At 36.1% G+C, this 19,903-nt stretch overlaps 1 protein-coding gene across 1 annotated transcript in view; it reads right to left on the bottom strand.

The window, feature by feature from the left end:
* LOC122803868 (putative N-acetylated-alpha-linked acidic dipeptidase) overlaps positions 1–19,903 on the bottom strand; it is an 812,772-nt gene that overhangs the window by 506,284 nt on the left and 286,585 nt on the right. Inside the window, 2 exon segments of the mRNA XM_044073548.1 lie at positions 15,897–15,984; positions 17,348–17,443. Coding sequence (XP_043929483.1) covers positions 15,897–15,984; positions 17,348–17,443 — 184 coding nt within the window.

Genomic DNA, 19,903 nt, shown 5'->3' with positions numbered 1-19,903 from the left:
CCTACATACCCCATGTGGGAGGCTGTGACCCCCACACCCCTCTACTAATATATACCAACTCCAAGGTCACACATAACATAAAAAAAAAAAAACTCACACCACGCCATCCTCCACCCGCTCCCACACAAATACATATCACACATACACAAACAACAACAAATCCAACACTCACACTCATACATACACCTCCCTACCCTTACCCACACATACAATGTACAAAAACACACACAAACACTCACTCACCCGCAATTTCAGGCACAATAACACTACACGTGATGCACCGGAAATGCATAAGTGCAGATTTGAGATATTCAAATTCGCTCTTATGCACTTTCGTTTTTCTGGTTTTAGTCTTCATGGTCTCGGGTTACTGAAATTCAAGATTTCAGTAACTTGAGATTCTGAAGTGTAACTATATATATATATATATATATATATATATATATATATATACACACACACACACACACACACACACACACACACACACACACACACACACACACACACACACACACACACACACACACACACACACACACACACACACACACACACACACACATACACACTCTGGTGGCTGTTTTTTGGGGTAGGGGTAAAGAAGCATGCTGTAGAAATAAGTTACTATAAGCACTTATTCATTCATTTTAGACCCAGTCTGACTTTGGAAGTGTACATTGAAGGTGGCTGACTTTTTTTTTTTTGGAATGTGGTGATGAGGTATACTGTATATGTATGACAGCTGCAATTTAACATACGTGAGTATAGCCATTTCTTCTTTCAGTTTCACCCCAAATTAACACCAGTGGGAAGGAAGGAGACAAGCTTTTTTGGGTGGGTGGACTGGGGGGCAGGCACTATTCCAACATTGATTTATGTCTCCTCACAAGTATTCATCTTTTCAATTAATAGGGAACTACTGTATTATCAGCTTTGAACATTAAGCTTTGGGCACAACTTATTCCTTCTTTCAAAGAAAAAAAAAATATGACTGTATTTTTGTTCAGACTGTCATTGGAAATTGTTAGTAAAAGGCTCTGAAATGAACTCATTAAAGCCGAGTGCGTCTCCAGACATTTCTACAGTTACCTCCTACTGCACCTCTAGGCATCAGATATTGCTTGTTCGTATTTGCTTTAATAATTCCAAAACCATGCTACATACAAGGCATTCGAGTATTTTATTGTGAAGCATACATGATGGCAAACACAATTGTATTCATATTTGACCTCTTTCAATGAGTATTTGTTGGAACTGTAAGGTGATAACTTCATTTTTAAAGGCTCAAGCCACACCCACTGGGAGTTAAAGGTACACACTCAAAAAAGCTGCACTGGAGGGAACCCAGTGGCTTCTGGGGGCCTAGTGGATCATAAATCCCTAGCTTAATTCACTAATTTTTTCCAGAGCTATTAGAAAACAGTCTTAGCACAAAAAGGCTGAAGAAAAAACTATTTCTTAGTCATGATTTTGGTTCAAGCTATCATTTGTTCAAACGGCTGGAAAGGAAAAAAAAGCTCTAAAATTCACCTCTGAACACAGTTGACCCAGAGTTTGTGGCTTCTTCTATGTGGAGTATATATGCCTTCCTAATATTGTGTGAATTTATACATGTGTTCTGGTTTCTTCCAACACCTTAAAGACAATGCAGATGAATCAGCATCCCTCAAATGAATGTGCATGTAGGTAAGCTTGCATAGTGCGTGTGTATATGTGTGTGTGTGTGTGTGTGTGTGTGTGTGTGTGTGTGTGTGTGTGTGTGTGTGTGTGTGTGTATATGCCTGTGTGTGTGTGTGTGTGTGTGTGTGTGTGTGTGTGTGTGTGTGTGTGTGTGTGTGTGTGTGTGTGTGTGTGTGTACTGTGACAGACATACCAAAGTGGTCAGGAGCAGTGTCAATATTTGTATATTTGGGTGAAAATAATCAGTGTATCTTGTGATATACCCGACTTTCAGGTGGTGTCAGTGTGTGTGTGTGTGTGTGTGTGTGTGTGTGTGTGTGTGTGTGTGTGTGTGTGTGTGTGTGAGAGATGAAACAAAATAATCACAGATTTTTATTTGTGGACACATACAGTACTAACAGACAAATACATAACTCTTCTGGCTGGCAATATAAAAATGTTAGCAAGTCATTATCTTTCAAAAATTAATGTATAACAATATATATTGCAGACCATCCATACCTCAGAGATCTTCGAGACCTGCTGGCCCCCACATCCCAGGATAAATAAGTGGATACTTTTGACACAGGTTTAGTAGTGGTGTCTATCCTGTACCTCACCTAATCTAAAACTGAACATGTTCAGAACTGTGTAGAGATTATCACCGTAGCTTGTTTGGTGGGCTGGATATGGTGTGGTCATTACTTCTTTAAGTCTTCACAGTGAAACCCCAGAGATCTGTACAGAAGGTCTCTACAACATGAAGGGGCTCTGAACAGTGTGACCATATTTCTTTAACATTTCTCACAAACTTTAAGAGGTGTGCACAGAAAGTTACTATGACTTGTGTTGAGGCTGAGGTCAGTTGTGGTCATTATTTCTTTTATCTTTCATCACAAACCTCAGAGGTGTACACAAAAGATCATTATAGCTTATCTGGGGCAGTGTACTATTTAGGAGCAATAAACTGGAATATGTTACTGTGATAATTATTTTCCACTTTTCTGACAAGCAGACATATGACACAAATGCAGGTGGCTGTCTTTTTTGGGTAGGGTTAAGGATCCATTTGGTTTATATACACCTGAAAGTAACAGGTTGAAATATGTTGCTGTGTTCTATTTGTTCTTTCAGTTTCATTCCAATCTGAGATCTGAATGACACTCAAAACATGGCTGCCTTTTGATGGTAAGGGTGAGGTGGATTGCATTATGCGTTTGACAGTAGCCATTTGAAATATAATTGTGGCCACTTGCTCCTTCATCACAGTCTAACACCAGATTGATATATAGAAGGTGATTAGCTTTTTTTTAGAAGGGGTGGGGGTGTAGGCTGGCAGACACTATTTCCTGATATGATTTATGTATTCTCGTCAGCATGTGTCTTTTCAGTTTATTATAAAGTATCATTTTATTAGACTGAACTTTATTTCTTCCTTGAAATGAAAACAACTGACTGAACTTCTTTCCTTGTTCAGACCTTTTGTTTAGATCATCACTGGATCAAAATGTTGGAAAACTCTAACATGTACCTCAGAACATCTATAACCCCATGGTTTCTATGCATCTGTGACGATTTATAGCACATTTGTTACAGTCCTGTCTTGGCCAATATTAGGGTGCATTGAAAGGATGCAGGAAAAAGCAATGTTGAAGAGGAAGACTGAATTTCTTTCTTGAACTCTGATTTTTGTTCATGCCGTCACTGGATTAAAAGGTTGGGGGAAAAAGCTTTAAAATGTACCCCAGGGCATGTCTAACCCTATGGCGTCAGGGCACCTGGCAGCATCCAGACCCCCTCAACTTAATTCAGCTATTTCCTCAACAGTTATAAAGTTGAATGCTGAAACTAAATATCTTTCCGTAGTCATGATTGTTGTAGAGGCCATCACTGAATCAAAAGATTGGAAAAAATATACATAAGAATTTGCATCATCATTTAGAATCCTCATGGCTTCTGGTGCCCTAGCACCCTCCAGACCCCCAATCTAATGCAATTATTTCCTCCAAGTATATTCTTGGTCAGTTAGAAGGATACAGGAAAAAGCAAAGTTGAAGAATAACACTGTAAAAGTTCTTTACTTAATCATGATTTTTGTTCAAGCCATCATTGGATCAAAAGATTCGGAAACAAGTTCTAAAATACACCTTAGTGCATCTAAGACCCTCATAGTGTCTGGTGGCCTAGCAGTCCCCAGACTCCTGGCTTAATGCAGTTATTTCCTTCAAATGTATTCCTGGTCAGAGTCTGCAGAAAGGATGGAGGAAGAAGAGTAACACTGAAGTTCTTTCCTTAACTCATTCCCTCCAGTAGAGTTCTTTTAAGTGTGCACCTGTAACTCCCAGTGGGTGTGGCTTCAGCCTTGAAAAAATGAAGTTATCACCTTACAGTTCTACCAAATACTAATTGACAGAGGTCATATATCAATACAGTTGTGTTTGCCATCATGCATGCTTCAAGATAAACTATTCTGATACCATGTATGTAGCATGGTTTTGGAAATATTAATGCAAATATGAACAGGCAATATTTGACGCCTAGAAGTACAGTAGGAGGTAACTGCAGAAACGCCTGGAGAAATTTGCTGTAAAACATACAAATAGTTGTGAATATAGCAGCATTTGCTTGAGACAGGAAGAACAAAGCTACAGTTGCTGTGACAAGCCTACATGGGAGACTAAAATGTTGGGAAAATAAGTGCTTAACATTGCTACAGATTTGTTGTTGCTGTAGGGAGGTTGCTCCTCATCTACCTACTGACAGGAGGTGTCGATAGAAGAAGTTGTGGGATTGGGGTCTGCAGTAATTTACCACAGTACTTTACAGATTACAAAAGTATTATACTTGTGATTGGGTCAGGGGACCCAGGCAACATAAAAGCATGGAGATTGACTGCCTAAAAGTTTATATTTTTAGGAGTGGCTACATAGCCACCTACAGACAGCTGTGTTGAAGACACAGTGAGTTGCAGTGATGAGTACCTGAGGTTTGGGCAGCATTAGCCCACTTAGGTAATGGCTGTGGGGCTGTTTGTGCTACACCAAGACCTCTGTTAGTCAGCACTTCAAAGTGGACTGTGTCACAGTTTATACTATCAGTGTATTTGCACAGAATATGGAACATAACTGAGACCAGAACATATGTTTTAGTTTTCTTTCCTTATTTTGCTTTTGTTTACCAGGTTTGTTTGACTGGGTTTAGTAAAAAAAACTTTTTACTGGAGGTCCAGAGAGAAAATCTCCAAAATATTACAAATATTTTTAAACAGACATTCAATAATATACATGAGCAGACATTAAGTAATATACATTAACAATTATACATGAATTTACTATTGAGATTACATTCATATGAAATAAAGACAAACTATTATGGTATAACAGGTACTTATACTGACAGTAGTATATGTCGAACACTGAGCATTTAAAAAGATGTATTAGTGGGTTTGTCATAGATCATGTGATTGGTGCTTAGAAATTCAAATAAATTGAGGTAAGGGAGGGAACTAGGCAGGGCATAAAATGTTAATACTGTAATTAAGAGGCGGTGTATAAAGCAGGTTCATAGATAATTATAAAAGTTACTTTAGAAGTATAGAAGTGGGGATCAGAAAACTGAGTATATGGCTGGGAGTTGCTAGTAAAACTATTCAGGTATTGGTGAATACAAGTTATGGGGCATAGGATTCTGAATGAAGAAAAATTGTGTGATGATACGGCAAGCTGAAGACAACAGCGGCATTTATCCAGGAGATATACAGGGACAGATCCATTCATTTGATAGGTGAAGTTTTATTTGTGTTTTAAATACATTTGCAATCAGAAAGGATTCAGTGTTAGTGGGATGTGGTTTTATAATTTAGCTACACTATTTCAATATAGTCACCTGTTTTAATTTCTCCAAGTCTTTTGGGCTTGTAATACCATGACAGGAATAGACTCCATTCCTAAGTCAAAGTATGATTAAAGTTCATGAAATTAGTACTGTTTCAATCTTTGATGTCAGTCAGAAGTGCTCTTCACAGCACCTGTAATGTGCCCAGCAATGCATACATAGTTACATGCATCAGTAACATATCTAAGTAGGATTTAAATTTTTTTTTATAAGACCCATTGCTCCTACTACTATTGGAACAGTCTGGGTATCCTTCTTCCACATAGCCCTTGTTTCTTCATGTAAATCCTGGTATTTTATAACTTTGTGTTTCTCTGTACATAAGACACTGTAGTCACTGGGTATAGCAATTTCAATGATCAGTGCTGTCTTTTCCTGGACTACTATATCTGTTTTTCTTGCATCTATTTTTTGAACCGTTGGTAATGGGTAAACCCATGTGATATAAACTTCATTATTTTCTGTAATGCTTTGTGGCTCGTGTTTCCAATACTTCTCATCTACTTCAATATTATAATGTTTGCACAATCCCCAATACAACAGTTTTGCCATATTATTATGCCTTACAGTACACAGTCTTTCTTCCATTAGTGTATTATAGAAACACCAATCCTCTGAACAAAAAGCAGCAGAAAAAGTCCTACTAAAAAGATCTCAATCCTGTTTTTTCATTAAAGTTTTTAGTGGGACTTTTTCAGCTGCTTTTTGTACAGAGGATTGGTGTTTCTCTGTTGGTTATTGGTCTACTGTGGTCTACATTAGTGTATCATACCCAGCAACAAGATAAGCAACTGTTTCCATTTCTGTTTTACAAAACCTGCATGTGTCTGTTTCTCCCACATGTTCAATGGACTTTGCAAATCAACATGTATGTACTCTACCACCCTGCACTGCCAATATTAACATTTCGCCTTTTAGTTTAAAGTCACGTCTCTTTAATCATTCCTGCATTCAGTCCTGATTGATGAGGTTGTTCCAAGAGTTTTCTGTACTTGCAACTATATTTATGCATTTTCCAGATTTCTTTCCATCTCATCTGATCATTCACATTATATTGTTTATTTTGTTTTTTGGCACATTCAGCTGCTGCCTAATTTTTATCTACTTCTGGTTTGATTTCCATTCCTGCATGATACCAATTTGCTTCTGTTAAACTAAACATGGAAGTCATCTTAGACTTATTCTCTTCATGTTTCAATACTTTCCCTATATTTGGATATTGTGAGGTCAGCAGATATGTATGTAGTGCTACAACTGCAGATCAAATGTTTGTTTTTTTGTAGTCTATCCATACCATACTTAGATTCTTACCCTTTTTAGAGTTCTCCACAATGACTTTATTTGACAACAAATGATCCTATGTTCCAAATGACTTTCTTCTGTTACCCTTTTGCTCTATTGCCATGATTGAGTTTTCCTCTAAATGAATTTAAACTCTGTCAGTATAAGTTCCAATATATATAGTTCATATATCGTTGGAAGGCAAGTTATTGGTCTATAGTTTTTATAACAGCTTGCAGGTTCAATCTTAAGAAGTATTGTTTTTCCTGCTGTTAAGCAGGCTGGTGTCTGTTCGGGCTATGCATATAAATAGTTCTTACTCATGGCTAAATCTTCAAGTGAATATATCCATATCTTCCACAAAATGTTGCTATACATTGCCTGTGTCACTTCTATTGTATATTGTTAAATGCTGTTATTAACTCTCTAAATAATCTCTTAATTATGTACATTTTTTGGAGCTTTTCTCCCCGGGCCTCCACTGAAAATGGGCTCATTTCAGCCCAGTGGACTTTCCTGGTTAACAAAAGCAAATAAATAAATAAATAATATGTTAATACTTTTAGCCAGAACTTAGGTAGTACAGCTGGGCCTGGGATTTTCCAGTTAGGAGCTTTTTGTTAATTTTGTTTCAATTTCTCTGGCCATTACTTCATCCCATTTCTTATCCTGAACATCTGAACTTATTATTTCTTTTGGTATCCATTTTGCATCTTTCTTATGTTCTACAAAATCTTCATAGATTTTTCTCCAAAATGTATCTATTTCTTCTTTTTTTGGTGGTGTTTAAATTCCTTTTGCCTTGTTTCCCAATTCTCTATAAAACATTTTTGGGTCATCAATAAATTGCTCATTTTGTTCGCTTCCTTTATATTTATCTCCATATCTTCTAAGTTTTTCTGCTAATGCTGATATCTTTAGTTTATTATTTGCAATAGTATACAATAAATCCTGATTTGTTTTGATACTGTGCATTGCTTTTATCACGTCTATCTTTCTGAGTATTTTTGCTGATCTGTTCCCTCTTCTGTAGTGTTCCAACAGTGATACTTCTTGTCGTAATTGCTTTATAGTTTTCTCTGTTCAATACCTCCATGATGAAATTTGATTTCTCCCCTTCCTTTCCCTTATTGCCCTGTGTTTTTGTTGTAGACTTTATCTGTTATTAATTTGGCTGCACAGCAATATATCCTATTTACTTCAGTTATATCTCATGAGTTTCTATGAACAGTCCTAATTACTGTGTTCATTTGTTTTATCAAACTTGTAATATTTTGGGTCTTATTGACTTTCTGTAATCTGTTTCTTTTATTGATCTTAATATGCGCATCCATCTCTATTAAATCAAGCAACGCTTCCATTAGATCATTGTCTTCTAAACTGAAGGCACATTCTTTGTTCTGGATTTCCCATGGGCATTCTACAGAAAGTTCCAGAGCATCTTCCTGTGTCATATTCTCCTCAGTTTCATCCTGTATCATCCATTTCTCTTTCATATGGGAACTCACAGTCTTATCACTCCACAACATTGACTGCATCAGAGTTGCCGCAGTTTCCTGTTCTTTCCCTTGCTGCCTTGCTGTACAACCACAACTGAACTTTTATACTGGTTTATAGCTGAAAGCTCCAAAGTATCTTTGTACGGCAACTGATCAGATATTTCCTGCTCCACTGGTTTCTTCTTACTTTGGGGATTCATTATTCTATCCAGCTGTGGTGTTATTAGAGTTTCTACAATAAATCCTTCACTTCACAGGAAATCTATAACCTCATTTTCTATTTCTTTAACTTCTCCATTATTAATTATCCTTTCTTTCCCTCTTTGTTTTCTTACATTTTTTTTTTTTTTGCATTGTAAAATTTTCCAAATCTGGATGTCTTTCCCTGTATTTCTCTTCAAATATCTTTGGTGCTGCTCTTTTTGTATTGATTCATTTTGCTTTCTCTTTTGCATAAATATTGCACCATATCACATCTCTGTTTCTTTCCCATGTCCATATTTCTTTTTTATACCTTTCAAAAATCTCTAGATTTTGTTCTTTGTATTTTCACACTTCCTCAATCACTTCTTCCAAACAGCCCAAGATTTCTTGGTCTATATAATGTTTTTCATGAATCTCTTATATTAAAATTGTCTTTCGGCTCTTCCCGGTTAGGGGTCACCACAGTGGAACTCTGGTCCGTTAATGATTGGCAGTGAATTTTTATGGTGTCAAGTTGCCAGCCTGGCACCCAGCCTTCAAAGAAGGCACACTCACACATGCACGCACCTACCTGCATGTATTTTTAAAGACACTCAACCGCAGGGAGGACATGCAGACTCCACACAAAACACAAATTTGCATTTGAAGCTTTTAACAGTTTTTCTTGTGAAAGTGTTTTTCTTTCCTCTAATTTCTCTCTTAATCTTTTTGTATATCTTCTGTCCAGAAATTCTAGGCTTCTTGCATAATAGTAACAATACATGATTTCTTTCTTATCCTCAACAGTCTGCTCCATCATGTTTATGGCTCTTTTCTGGACAATCAGTTTTTGTGTTTTTTGGGGATATTACTTTCTTCTACAACAGAGGGCCATCCTCCCCCTGAGTCTGGCCTAACTCCAATATAATAATATTACCATGTCTTGAGGATTCAACACTGTCATTCTTTCCAATCCTGGCACTAGTTCACCTCCCAGGATTGAGCACATTTTTATCCTGGGACGTGTACATCCAGCTGTCTTTTTTATTTTTAACCTATTTCTGTCCATCATATATGCTATATAAAATATAATCTATATATCTGTGTCACCTAGGTGAGACTTTGTAAAAAAAACAGGGTCCTTCTCATGAAGTTACTCACCAAGACTTGAGGATGAATTCAGTTCTAGCAATTCTATTCTGCTTTGCTTGCTGATTTTATCATTTCTCCATTAAGATCCCTCACTCGCAGTATTGTAATGTATATGTTAACTGATAATGGGCCAGTGTACCTATGTGAAGCATGCAATGGTCATGCTTTACTGGGAAAGGTATACATAGACTGCTGCCAGGATGCATGCCACTACATGGTCCATCTCCATGCTGTCCTATTTGGACACTAGAAGGACCTATCCTGTGATATTGTGCTAGGGTGGAGATGCAGCTATTGGCAGCACAGATGTTACTTGGATGTGTGCACACATCAGCAGGTGTTGCTTATCTAATATGTTTGCCATCTGATGATAGCTCAGTGTCCACATTTCAGGCCTAGACATGATAACCAAAGAAAGGAAGTGCTTAGAAAAGTTACACAGATAAAAGCAACTGGGCTTTTCATGACTGCATGTGGTGGAAGCTGGTGGTAGACAAACTTCCAACGTGTTGATAAAATTTTAAGTTTAATCACAAATTGGAACAAATTCTTCTTTACCATGGAAGAACAATTAATATTTATTAAGATGGTAATTCTCCCTAAAATATTGTTTGTCTTGCAATTTTTAACACTATCTCTACCAAAAAAATGACGAAGAAGATAAATAATATTGTACTTAATTTTTTGGCATCCTAATAAACCAAGAGTTTCCTCTGATTTGCACAGAAATGGTTAGGATAATGGTGGAATAGGATTCCCTTATATTCAATTGTATGTTACTTCAACAATTGTAAAAGTTAGAGCATTGTGGATAAATTCATCTTATGATTCACAATGTAAACAAAATCATCAAAAAATATTATTAGTAAATAATAAATATATCACAACCAGTCATAAACAAATACTCCCTAATAGATTTTTCTGGTTATTAAAATATTTTTGCATAAATGGAATTATACCCTCTTCTCAAATTCCCAATTTAAATAGCATAATTTCCTCTTTCCAAAAGTTCACATATTCTACTCAATTGTATTAAAGGCTTAATATTTTCTATGTTTCCATTTGCATATACAAATGACTGCTAAGAAATTCATAACTTCAACAAAATGCTAGTATTGAAACAACAAAATAACTTAATTTTTGGCATCAATTCTTAAATAGTATTAATGTATATACTGTTGAAAATTTAAGGTCCAAATACAATCAAGATTCTGAAAAATGGTTAATTTTATAAATACCACTTGACCAATTAAAAAAAAACAGAAATGGCCAGGCAAGGTGTAATGAAAAAACAAAATGCCAAAAAAAAAAACACCAAACAGTCACAAGGTAGACTGACTGCTGAAACAACAGTCTACCTCGTGCCTGTTTGGTGTGGTTTTTTTTTTTTTTTTTTTTTTTGGTATTTAATTTTACAAATATTTAGCAACTTTGTGAACACAAAGATTAATAAGATATTTTAACCTAGATAAGAAATTATTCCCCAAATTATTGGAATTAAATAAATAAAGACTGCATGTCCTCCCTGTGGTTGAGTGGTGTTCGAAAGAAATGCGTGAAAGGGGGGGGCCTTTGTTGAAGGTTGGGCATCAGGCTGGCACCTCGGCACCATAAAAATCTACTGCCTATCATTAGCGGACCGGAGTTCTGCTGCAGCGACCCCTAACCGGGAAAAGCCGAAAGAAGAACAACAACAACCAATAATAATGCAATGAAAACTAAATCATATTTGTCACAAATTTATAAAATTCTTAATTCTTCATATTTGTACAGTTCCTATTGGAACTACTCCTCAGAAATTAATAATGAAGGCTGCTCTGAAGCATACAAGAAAATAATATTAAAATCTACAGTTAAAACAACATTTTCATTATATTAGAAAATTTTCACTTGGAAATCCTAACATAGAGCTTTTGTCACTCCTAACAAAATTACAATTATGTATAAATCAAATTAAATTAAATGCTGGAGACATGATTCTGAAATTATAGCTGATTGGACACATATGGTATATGAATGTGACATCATCTCCCCTTTTTGGAAAAAAAATAATAACTTCATTCAAGCTCTATGGTCAATAGATGTAATATTTCAAAATCTTTAGTTTTATGTAATGCTCTGATTCTTGAGATAATTCCAAAACCCAAGTGTCTCTTCTTTGGTCTATTCTTGCTATAGCCAGAAAAGTAATTACTAAAATTGTAAAAGTAAAGTTACCTCCTCTAGTGCTGAATTTATTAGTATGGCAAAAAGTGTTTGCAGTAGTGAAATGTATACTATAAAGATGACAATTTCTAATATTACACAATCTTTGCTTAAAAGTAAAGACTTGCTTGCAAAATATTAATTGTTGTTGTTGACATGTATAACTTTGATGTACTGATCAGCTGTAGACCTATGTAAATAATTGTTTTTAATGGTTTTGTTTATTTATTGTTTTAAAAACAAATGAAAAATTAGAAAAAAAGAAAATATGTTGCTGCAGGTGTCCAGAACATATTGAGGAGCAGCATCAGAGGAGTCAAGACAGCAGAAGTGGGCCTTCCTCATTCTGAGCACCTGCTTGATGGTGTTTTGGGTCTGCAACAGTGGAGTTGTATGTCATTTCAGCCATTGTCTGTGGGTTTTATATGGATGTCATAAGTCATGACTCTGGGGCATATTCAACATCAGTAAGATATCCCTGTCACCTGTACAAATTGCTGTTATATGTCAAACATGTAAGATGTAGAAACTGTGAGACCTACCAGGATGGAGCAGAGTCACAGAGTATATGATATACTGTGCATTGCATACCACCTGGCAGTAAGTAGAGTGAAACCTCTTCTGGCTGATTCACCATTGCTTGTGTGGACCACATGGGGCCTTGATAGTAATGTAGGTGCATTGTTATGATAGAATAACTGCATAGTATTGTTTCTGTTCTCTTTGCTCCTTGGGAACCACATATGCTCCTCCACATGCTGCAGTACCACATCAATAAGATGCCCCAGATACTTCCACCATGTCCCCTGATGGTCACTGGAAAGCTACCTATACCTTAGTGTCCACATGCATTGGTATTCCTTATACCCCATGAGATTCCGTGGGATGACAGCATGTGTTCTGGCTGCCTTATGGTGTCTGACCAAATTATAGCAGTCTACTATGTGTATGTCATTCAGGTTATGGTATCTTAGGGCTGGTGGATCCTTCTGGTACCTGGAGGATAACGATTTGCTCTGTCACAGACATTGGTTGTTAAAACAGCCTGTAACATATGATTTTTGGCTAAAACAGCTCCAGTACCTAGCATCATAGCACAGTATCTCTCCTTGTTCACCAAGAAATCTCAGTCTACAAACTCATTTGTGTCTATGCTTGATTGAGCAGTTTTTATACTTTTCTGAAATGCTCTGCCATATTGATTATCCTCAACTGAATGCAAAATGGGACTCATTTCCATATCATTACACTGTCATTAGCATATGATGTCAACCTCACAATTTTACCTTCTTGTGTAATGGATGTGCCTGTGTCTTTGAATCAGTCCTACCCTGAATGCCACCAATCATCACACAATTTTGCTTAAAGCAGTGTGCTGTTTGTTTCTGAGCCATTGTGTTTGAACATGCAGTTCAGAATTCCTAACTACAAAAGCAGTTACATTATTAAAACTATTGTGAATCAGATGGCATGAAAATTGGCACCTCCAAATCTGAAATTATGATTCTTTCCCAAAAAAAGTCGGTTGTTGTCTGCAGATGACTGCTAACAGATACCTCAGATAAGGCAATTTAAGTGACTTGGGATCTTTTACACAAGTGAAAGTAGAGGGAATCATAGGATTCACCACTGAATGGGTGCAGTAGCAAGAATACTGCCAGTGTTGTACTGCACCAACTCACAGTGGGAAGCTATCAGTCCATTGGTCATTCTATGTCACTATCTTCATTTGTTTCAGTTTCCCGATTTTCCCTGCTGCACTCCACTATCCTTCAAGTCTATTCCTTGGATTTCTTATCCAAACAATCACAAGTGCTCCATATGTCTTTGTCAGGCACCCCTGATCATAGACTTTTGCTGGGTCAACTTCCTGATTTCACAGAAAGTTGACTTCACAGTGCTCAATCTACAGAGCTCATGGAATCAAGGAATCCAAAGGGTAGTTGTGGATATGGAATTGAGAGCCTTCATAAATTGGCAGCAGGCCAAACTCCATAGCGGTGGGAGTAGCTAGTACAATTATATCATGACATCATCATCTACCCTTGAAGGAACAGCCCTACAGGCTTCTGTTCTCTATCAAGGTCACAAGTTTCCCACATCCTCCCCAGGGATGGGTGAGCTGGTCTTTGGTCTCTTAATATCTCCCTTGCTAACTCTACCACCTTCCCAAATCTGATCCCAAACTTAAGTAAAACAGTGGCACAAACACATGCCCAGTCTCTGAGCTGCCAGGCCAACTAGTCTATGTCTTAATCACACCAATGGTCATAAGTTTTGTGTGGTGAGTGAAAGAAAGAGATCTTGGGTATAGGCACAGAATAGGTATTCCCATACAGGGAAGCCTGTCTCACACTTCATGAGAGAATGAAAAGCCCACAAGTTCAGAGTCAGTTGAAGCAGCTTGGACACCTCATGAGACTACCACATGGGTGTCACCCATGGGAGATTTAACAACATAGGCCCAAAGGGAAGACACTCCAGGGTAGACGCATGACATGTTAGAAGAATTATATCTCTTAATTTGCATGGGACCTCTGGAGATCCTCCAGAATGAGCTGGAGACATTTGTTTTGGGCATGTGAAATCTGGTCTATGCAGCTCAACTTGCTATCATGGCTACTATTAAAACAAGAGGTTATGAACATGGATGGATGGATGGAGATCATCTTCCTATGGCACAACAGTAACATACTGAAATGTACAGCTTTGGTACAAATATTACATATATTGTAATCTCAAATCATCAAATGGCACTGCAATAGATGTAGTCTCCCAAACCAAAATATTACAAATAATGACAGATGATAAACTGAAATCTGATATTCATATTCTGGAAATGTCCAAAAAATACCAAAAAATGGGCAAGCAATAAAGGGCAAAGAAAATACTTTTCTGAAAATACCATCCTACTCACTCCCAACTTTCTCATAAGCAGCATCTGTTCTAATTAAACTGCACTCATTTTAGCACTCAAAACTACAGTAAACATGCAATAAAATTGCTGGATTTGCTACTAACTCTTCTGCCCATACTCATCACTTGAAACAAGCACATAAAGTTCTTTATTCTCCTGATGCATATCCTACACTCAAGCCACTCATGTTGATGTTCACCAGCTAGGTCTCTTTGTTCCTATGAAAATTTCCTGACCAACATTTCCTCTTAAAACAACTCATGTGGCAAAGCCTTCTACTCATATAGTGTGGTCAAACAGAGGAACTCTGTCCCTACTAGTTCTCCATGAATTAACTAAGCACAGACTATTTAAATATCAATTAAAAACACACTCTCCTCCAACAATGTATGTTTTACTCATCTCTTTCAAGTGAAGCCCCATCTAACTCTAACCTATCTGTCACAATTTGTTCCAGCTCTACTTTTCCAAACTCTTCCAGTCTAGATATTTATCCACCAATAACAGCAGGATGAATTCCATATCAATCTCAACTGCTGTCCATTTCTTCCTCATACTATCTCAACCAGTTTCTCTTACCTCTTTACTTATAGGAGGTTTTGATCTGAGGTACAAAGCCCTATAGTGCATCCAATTGCATTATTTATCAAGCTAACTACCAATGAATTCTTCACCTTTCTCTGTCACTCTTCGTGCTACACTTGCAAACAATTAGTGAATTTGTTCTCTTGTTATCTAGTTCACTTCAGTCATGGAATTATTCTCATCTTGATGCTCATTGTTTCCTCTTTGTTGTAACTCACATTTGGAGTTAGAATAGGTGTCTTAATCATAGTCCCATTGCACGTTCTCCTGCTCTCATTTGTTAAAGGAGCCATAAGCAAATGTAGGTAATGCTATTAACTTAACTATGGACAAATAAAAAAACTATTGGAACTTTTCTCCCCAAGCTTCTGCTGAAAAGGGGTGTCAATAAACCTAGTCAGATTTTTCTGGTAAACAAATGGAAATAAATAATAAATAACCTAATTAATTAATTCATTCATTCATTCATTCATTCATTCATTCATTCATTTATTTACAGTTTCAAATCCAAAACATACCTGGTGTTATGTGGTGCTACAAACCCAGGTCCAGTTCTGTAGGTAATGTTCAGCTTTCCGTGCCAAGACTGTCTTGTAACGTGTCCATCTAATTTACTAGTCATAAAATAAAGATTAAATTTTTTTATAGCACATGAAAATTACTTTAGCTCCATAGCACACCCAGTATTAATATAAATGTAATTTGTCAACTTTTCCTTACGTGAAGAAGTACAGCAATATGGCATATGACGGCATATATACGGTATTCTTATTAAATAGCTGACCTATTTAACAGCATTTCAGGATCCAGTACCGCTGTTATAAAACATATTTCATAATATTTTTCTAAGAGATGTAAATATTTTCAGTGAAGAATTTTGAAAAAGAAATTAGTTTATTTCACAATTGCTTATAAAATGTTACAAATAACAAGCAATCACCTTCAGAACTGGCAAAAGATAAACCTCCATCATAAAGAAATCTATACAATATATTTCTAAGCACCTCAGAGTGGACATTATTGTAGAATGAATGCACATTTCCAACAACAAGGGCAATTTCAGCTCAGAATACAGCCAGAATACATATCACCAGACACATTTTGTTCAATGTAACATTATACGTTGTAACGAGTTTATGATATATTTTGTGTAGATATTTGTGCTAGATTTTCTTCTTGCCAGAAATCCCTTGAAGATGATTAATTTGGCGAAGCAAACTCTACTATGGTATTCAACTCATCTGTTGTTCTTGCTGACCCCACTCACTTCTCAAATTCACATTCACATGTGTTATACTAATGGGCTCCTAAATGTGGTGAATCACTTGTACAAGGTATAGAATTCTGATTCAGACTTAAAACTGCAATGAAAAACCTGGCAGGATAGAATCATTGTTCTTTTACCTGAAATCATATTTTTTTTACATTATACATATCCCATAACTCCATAGTATTTTGCACTGTCTGCAATTTCTCCTAATTTATTTATGTATGCTTGTATGTATATATTTATTTTGGAGAGGTAAATAGAGCTGACTCTGATACATAACTTTTTCATGCATTTTAGTCTGCTAAATAGCTGATGATTAGCATTAAGAACTGAATGCAGAACTGTTCCAACAGTAAATCAAAGTGAGTGAGGTGACATTTATTTCATAAAAATATATATCCAAGGATGAGTCAAAGTAAGAAACAATGACATCAACAACCACAGTACTATTAGTAAGAAAAAAAAAAAAACATTGATTTTATACAGTTCTTTTTTAAAATAATTTTTAATTTTCTTTGCTATATAAATACTGGAGGTATTGTACAATGGCATTATTGTGTCTTAGACATAGTAACAGGTCAGTTTTCATTAGCCTTTACTAAAGATGCATAAAACATTAATACTGCCCTGAACTCAGAGTTTCTATAATGAATTTCAATTAAAATGTTAAGTTCCTTAGCATGTAACATGTATTGGCACTTAATTACCTGAGGTATTTTACAGCATCATTGTATGAAATTGGAGTAACAGGAATCGATGGCATGTTGAAAGTAGATGCATTAAAGTACGCAGATTCTGAAGGTGAAATAAAATCAGATTAGCTTTTGTATTTAGCATCTTGTTTTTCTTCTGTTTCAGACACTATAGATATATATTTATATTATGAGAATGCAGACATGCACACACACATATATATATATATATATATATATATATATATATATATATATATATATATATATATGGTTTACTATTCAATCTTCGAAGTGATTGTTGTTGATTGGCATGTGATCAAATGGCAGTTTTCCAATGGGCAGAATGCCGACTCAAAAAACAAAAAAAATCCACTACACTACAGCGAATGGGTAGTGTAGTTCAATTATCTGAGTTTGGCATTGTGAATGGAGATCACAGTTTAGTGAGGAACAGAAAATTAACCCATTTCCTCAATGTAGTGCAATCTCGGAGCTGGTATATATAATTTGCTGGGGGTTTTGGGGGTGCAGGAGATTTGCCCATCCAAAATAATAAAATACATGTATCGTTGCTTATGGAATGTCATGGTATAGCAAGCTGCATAGCATGGGCGATTGACATCACCTCCTGCTATGTCAAATACATTTAACTATGGGTGTTGATGTATTCAATTTCAATATTCAATTTCAATCTGGCCACATTTTCACCATTCCAGATTCAAGATTTTGGGTTGGCCATATGACTGGTCAACATATGCAGTTTTAAGGTTTCAATAGTGAACCTATATATACAGATATGGTTCACATTATAAACTTTTTTAAAATGTTGAACCTCATATGGTTGAGAGCATATGATCAATATTTTAAAAAGTTGAAAGACAAGAGAACAACAAATAAGAGATTTTTTTTTCTAGAGGGTCAAGCTCCCTCCGCTGCCCCACACCCCCTACTATTTATATATACCAACTCTGAGATTGCCCAACAGTAGGGAAAATGGCAAATTTCATGACCCCAGCATACAGTGATTTCAAGTTCAAACAGTTTTGCTTTTTAAAAAGCCAATATGTATGTATGTATGGTAACCTAAACATCTATCAAAAGTAAAAATCATCAACCCCACAATTATCAATCCACAAAGGATCAAAAAACAAAGTAAACTAATTTTTTTCAGGGGGCTCACAACCCAAATCCCCTACAACTTATAAATACCAACTCAGAGATTGCATTACAGTGGGGAAAGGGCATTTTCCCCAATTCCCCCTATACCACTATTACAGTTGGCATTTGTCAAACAGATGATTTTTGATCAGTTGTACCATCTCCCTCCCCCATCAATGAAAACATTCAACAAAAATCTATCACTCAATCCTCCTATATAAATATATATATTGACACACACATGCATTCACACATGCACACATAAAAGGATTTCAAATGCTAAATTGTTAAACACTTCATTAGTCTTTGCCTTTTTAGATCAGTATAATACATATTTTTTGGATTTATTTAGTAGTCCTTTAAAATACTAACAGATGTTTGCAGGTGCTAGTACACCACACAGGTACATCTGCTATAAAGTATACAAAGTAAGAGAAAGAAATGACTTCATGCTTATATGTGGTTTTATTCTACCTATCTTAACTGCACACAAAGTAAAATGCCAAAGAGTTTAAGGGAGGCATTGAGAAGCACAAAGCTGAATATACACTTAAAATAGCCAGTAAAGCAAAAAAAAAAACTAGTATTGCTTTACCTATGTCAGAAACTTGAAAACTATAACCTAATGATGTTTGGAGTTACTCTACAATAATATGATCCACTCTGACCTGAAAGAATGAGCTAATATTCCAGATGACAAACTTAGTGTAAGTTTTATTCTATTCACACTTAAAGGTATTCCACACATCCTTTAATTATTATGGAATGAGTTATCTCAAACTTCTTAAAAGTTAAGAACACCTTGTCCTTTGGGGTCTGATAACATACCAGGTTCTCTGATTATATATATCATATACGGGCCACTATAACCCCTATTAACTTCCTTAGTCTAAGCATCTCCACTGGTTACTTTCCTGAAGTGTGGAAAATAGCCATTGCAATGCTGTTAGACAAATGTGATCCAGCCATGGATCCTGGTAACTATACAGCCATTAGTTTCACTAACCTCATTTATAAAGCTATGAAAGGCATACTCTCAGACCTCATTAATCTGGACATTGAAAATCTCTTAACCCTGGGCCCTCATCAATTTGGCTTTGTCAGAGGAACGTCTTGCCTCTTTGACTTCATCAATTTCATTGAAAAAGTCACCAAAGCAGTGAATATCGGTTACACAGTACATACAGCATATCTAGACCTAGTGAAGGCCTTTGATACTATTCCTTATGCAATCGTTACTGAAAGACTTTTAAATCTCAGTATAAATAATTATGTCGTGTGATGTATGGCATCTATTTATCGGACTTTCAAGTCAACACTCTTGGCATACTGTTATCTAAGTTTACAGATAACCATAAATTGAGAGTTATTTGATCAGACTCACAATTGTTCCAACATGAGT

Source organism: Protopterus annectens, chromosome 6.part0, assembly GCF_019279795.1.
Source record: "Protopterus annectens isolate FY-2018-M chromosome 6.part0, PAN1.0, whole genome shotgun sequence".
NCBI classification, from domain to species: domain Eukaryota; kingdom Metazoa; phylum Chordata; order Ceratodontiformes; family Protopteridae; genus Protopterus; species Protopterus annectens.
This window is presented reverse-complemented; position numbering and strand designations above follow the sequence as displayed.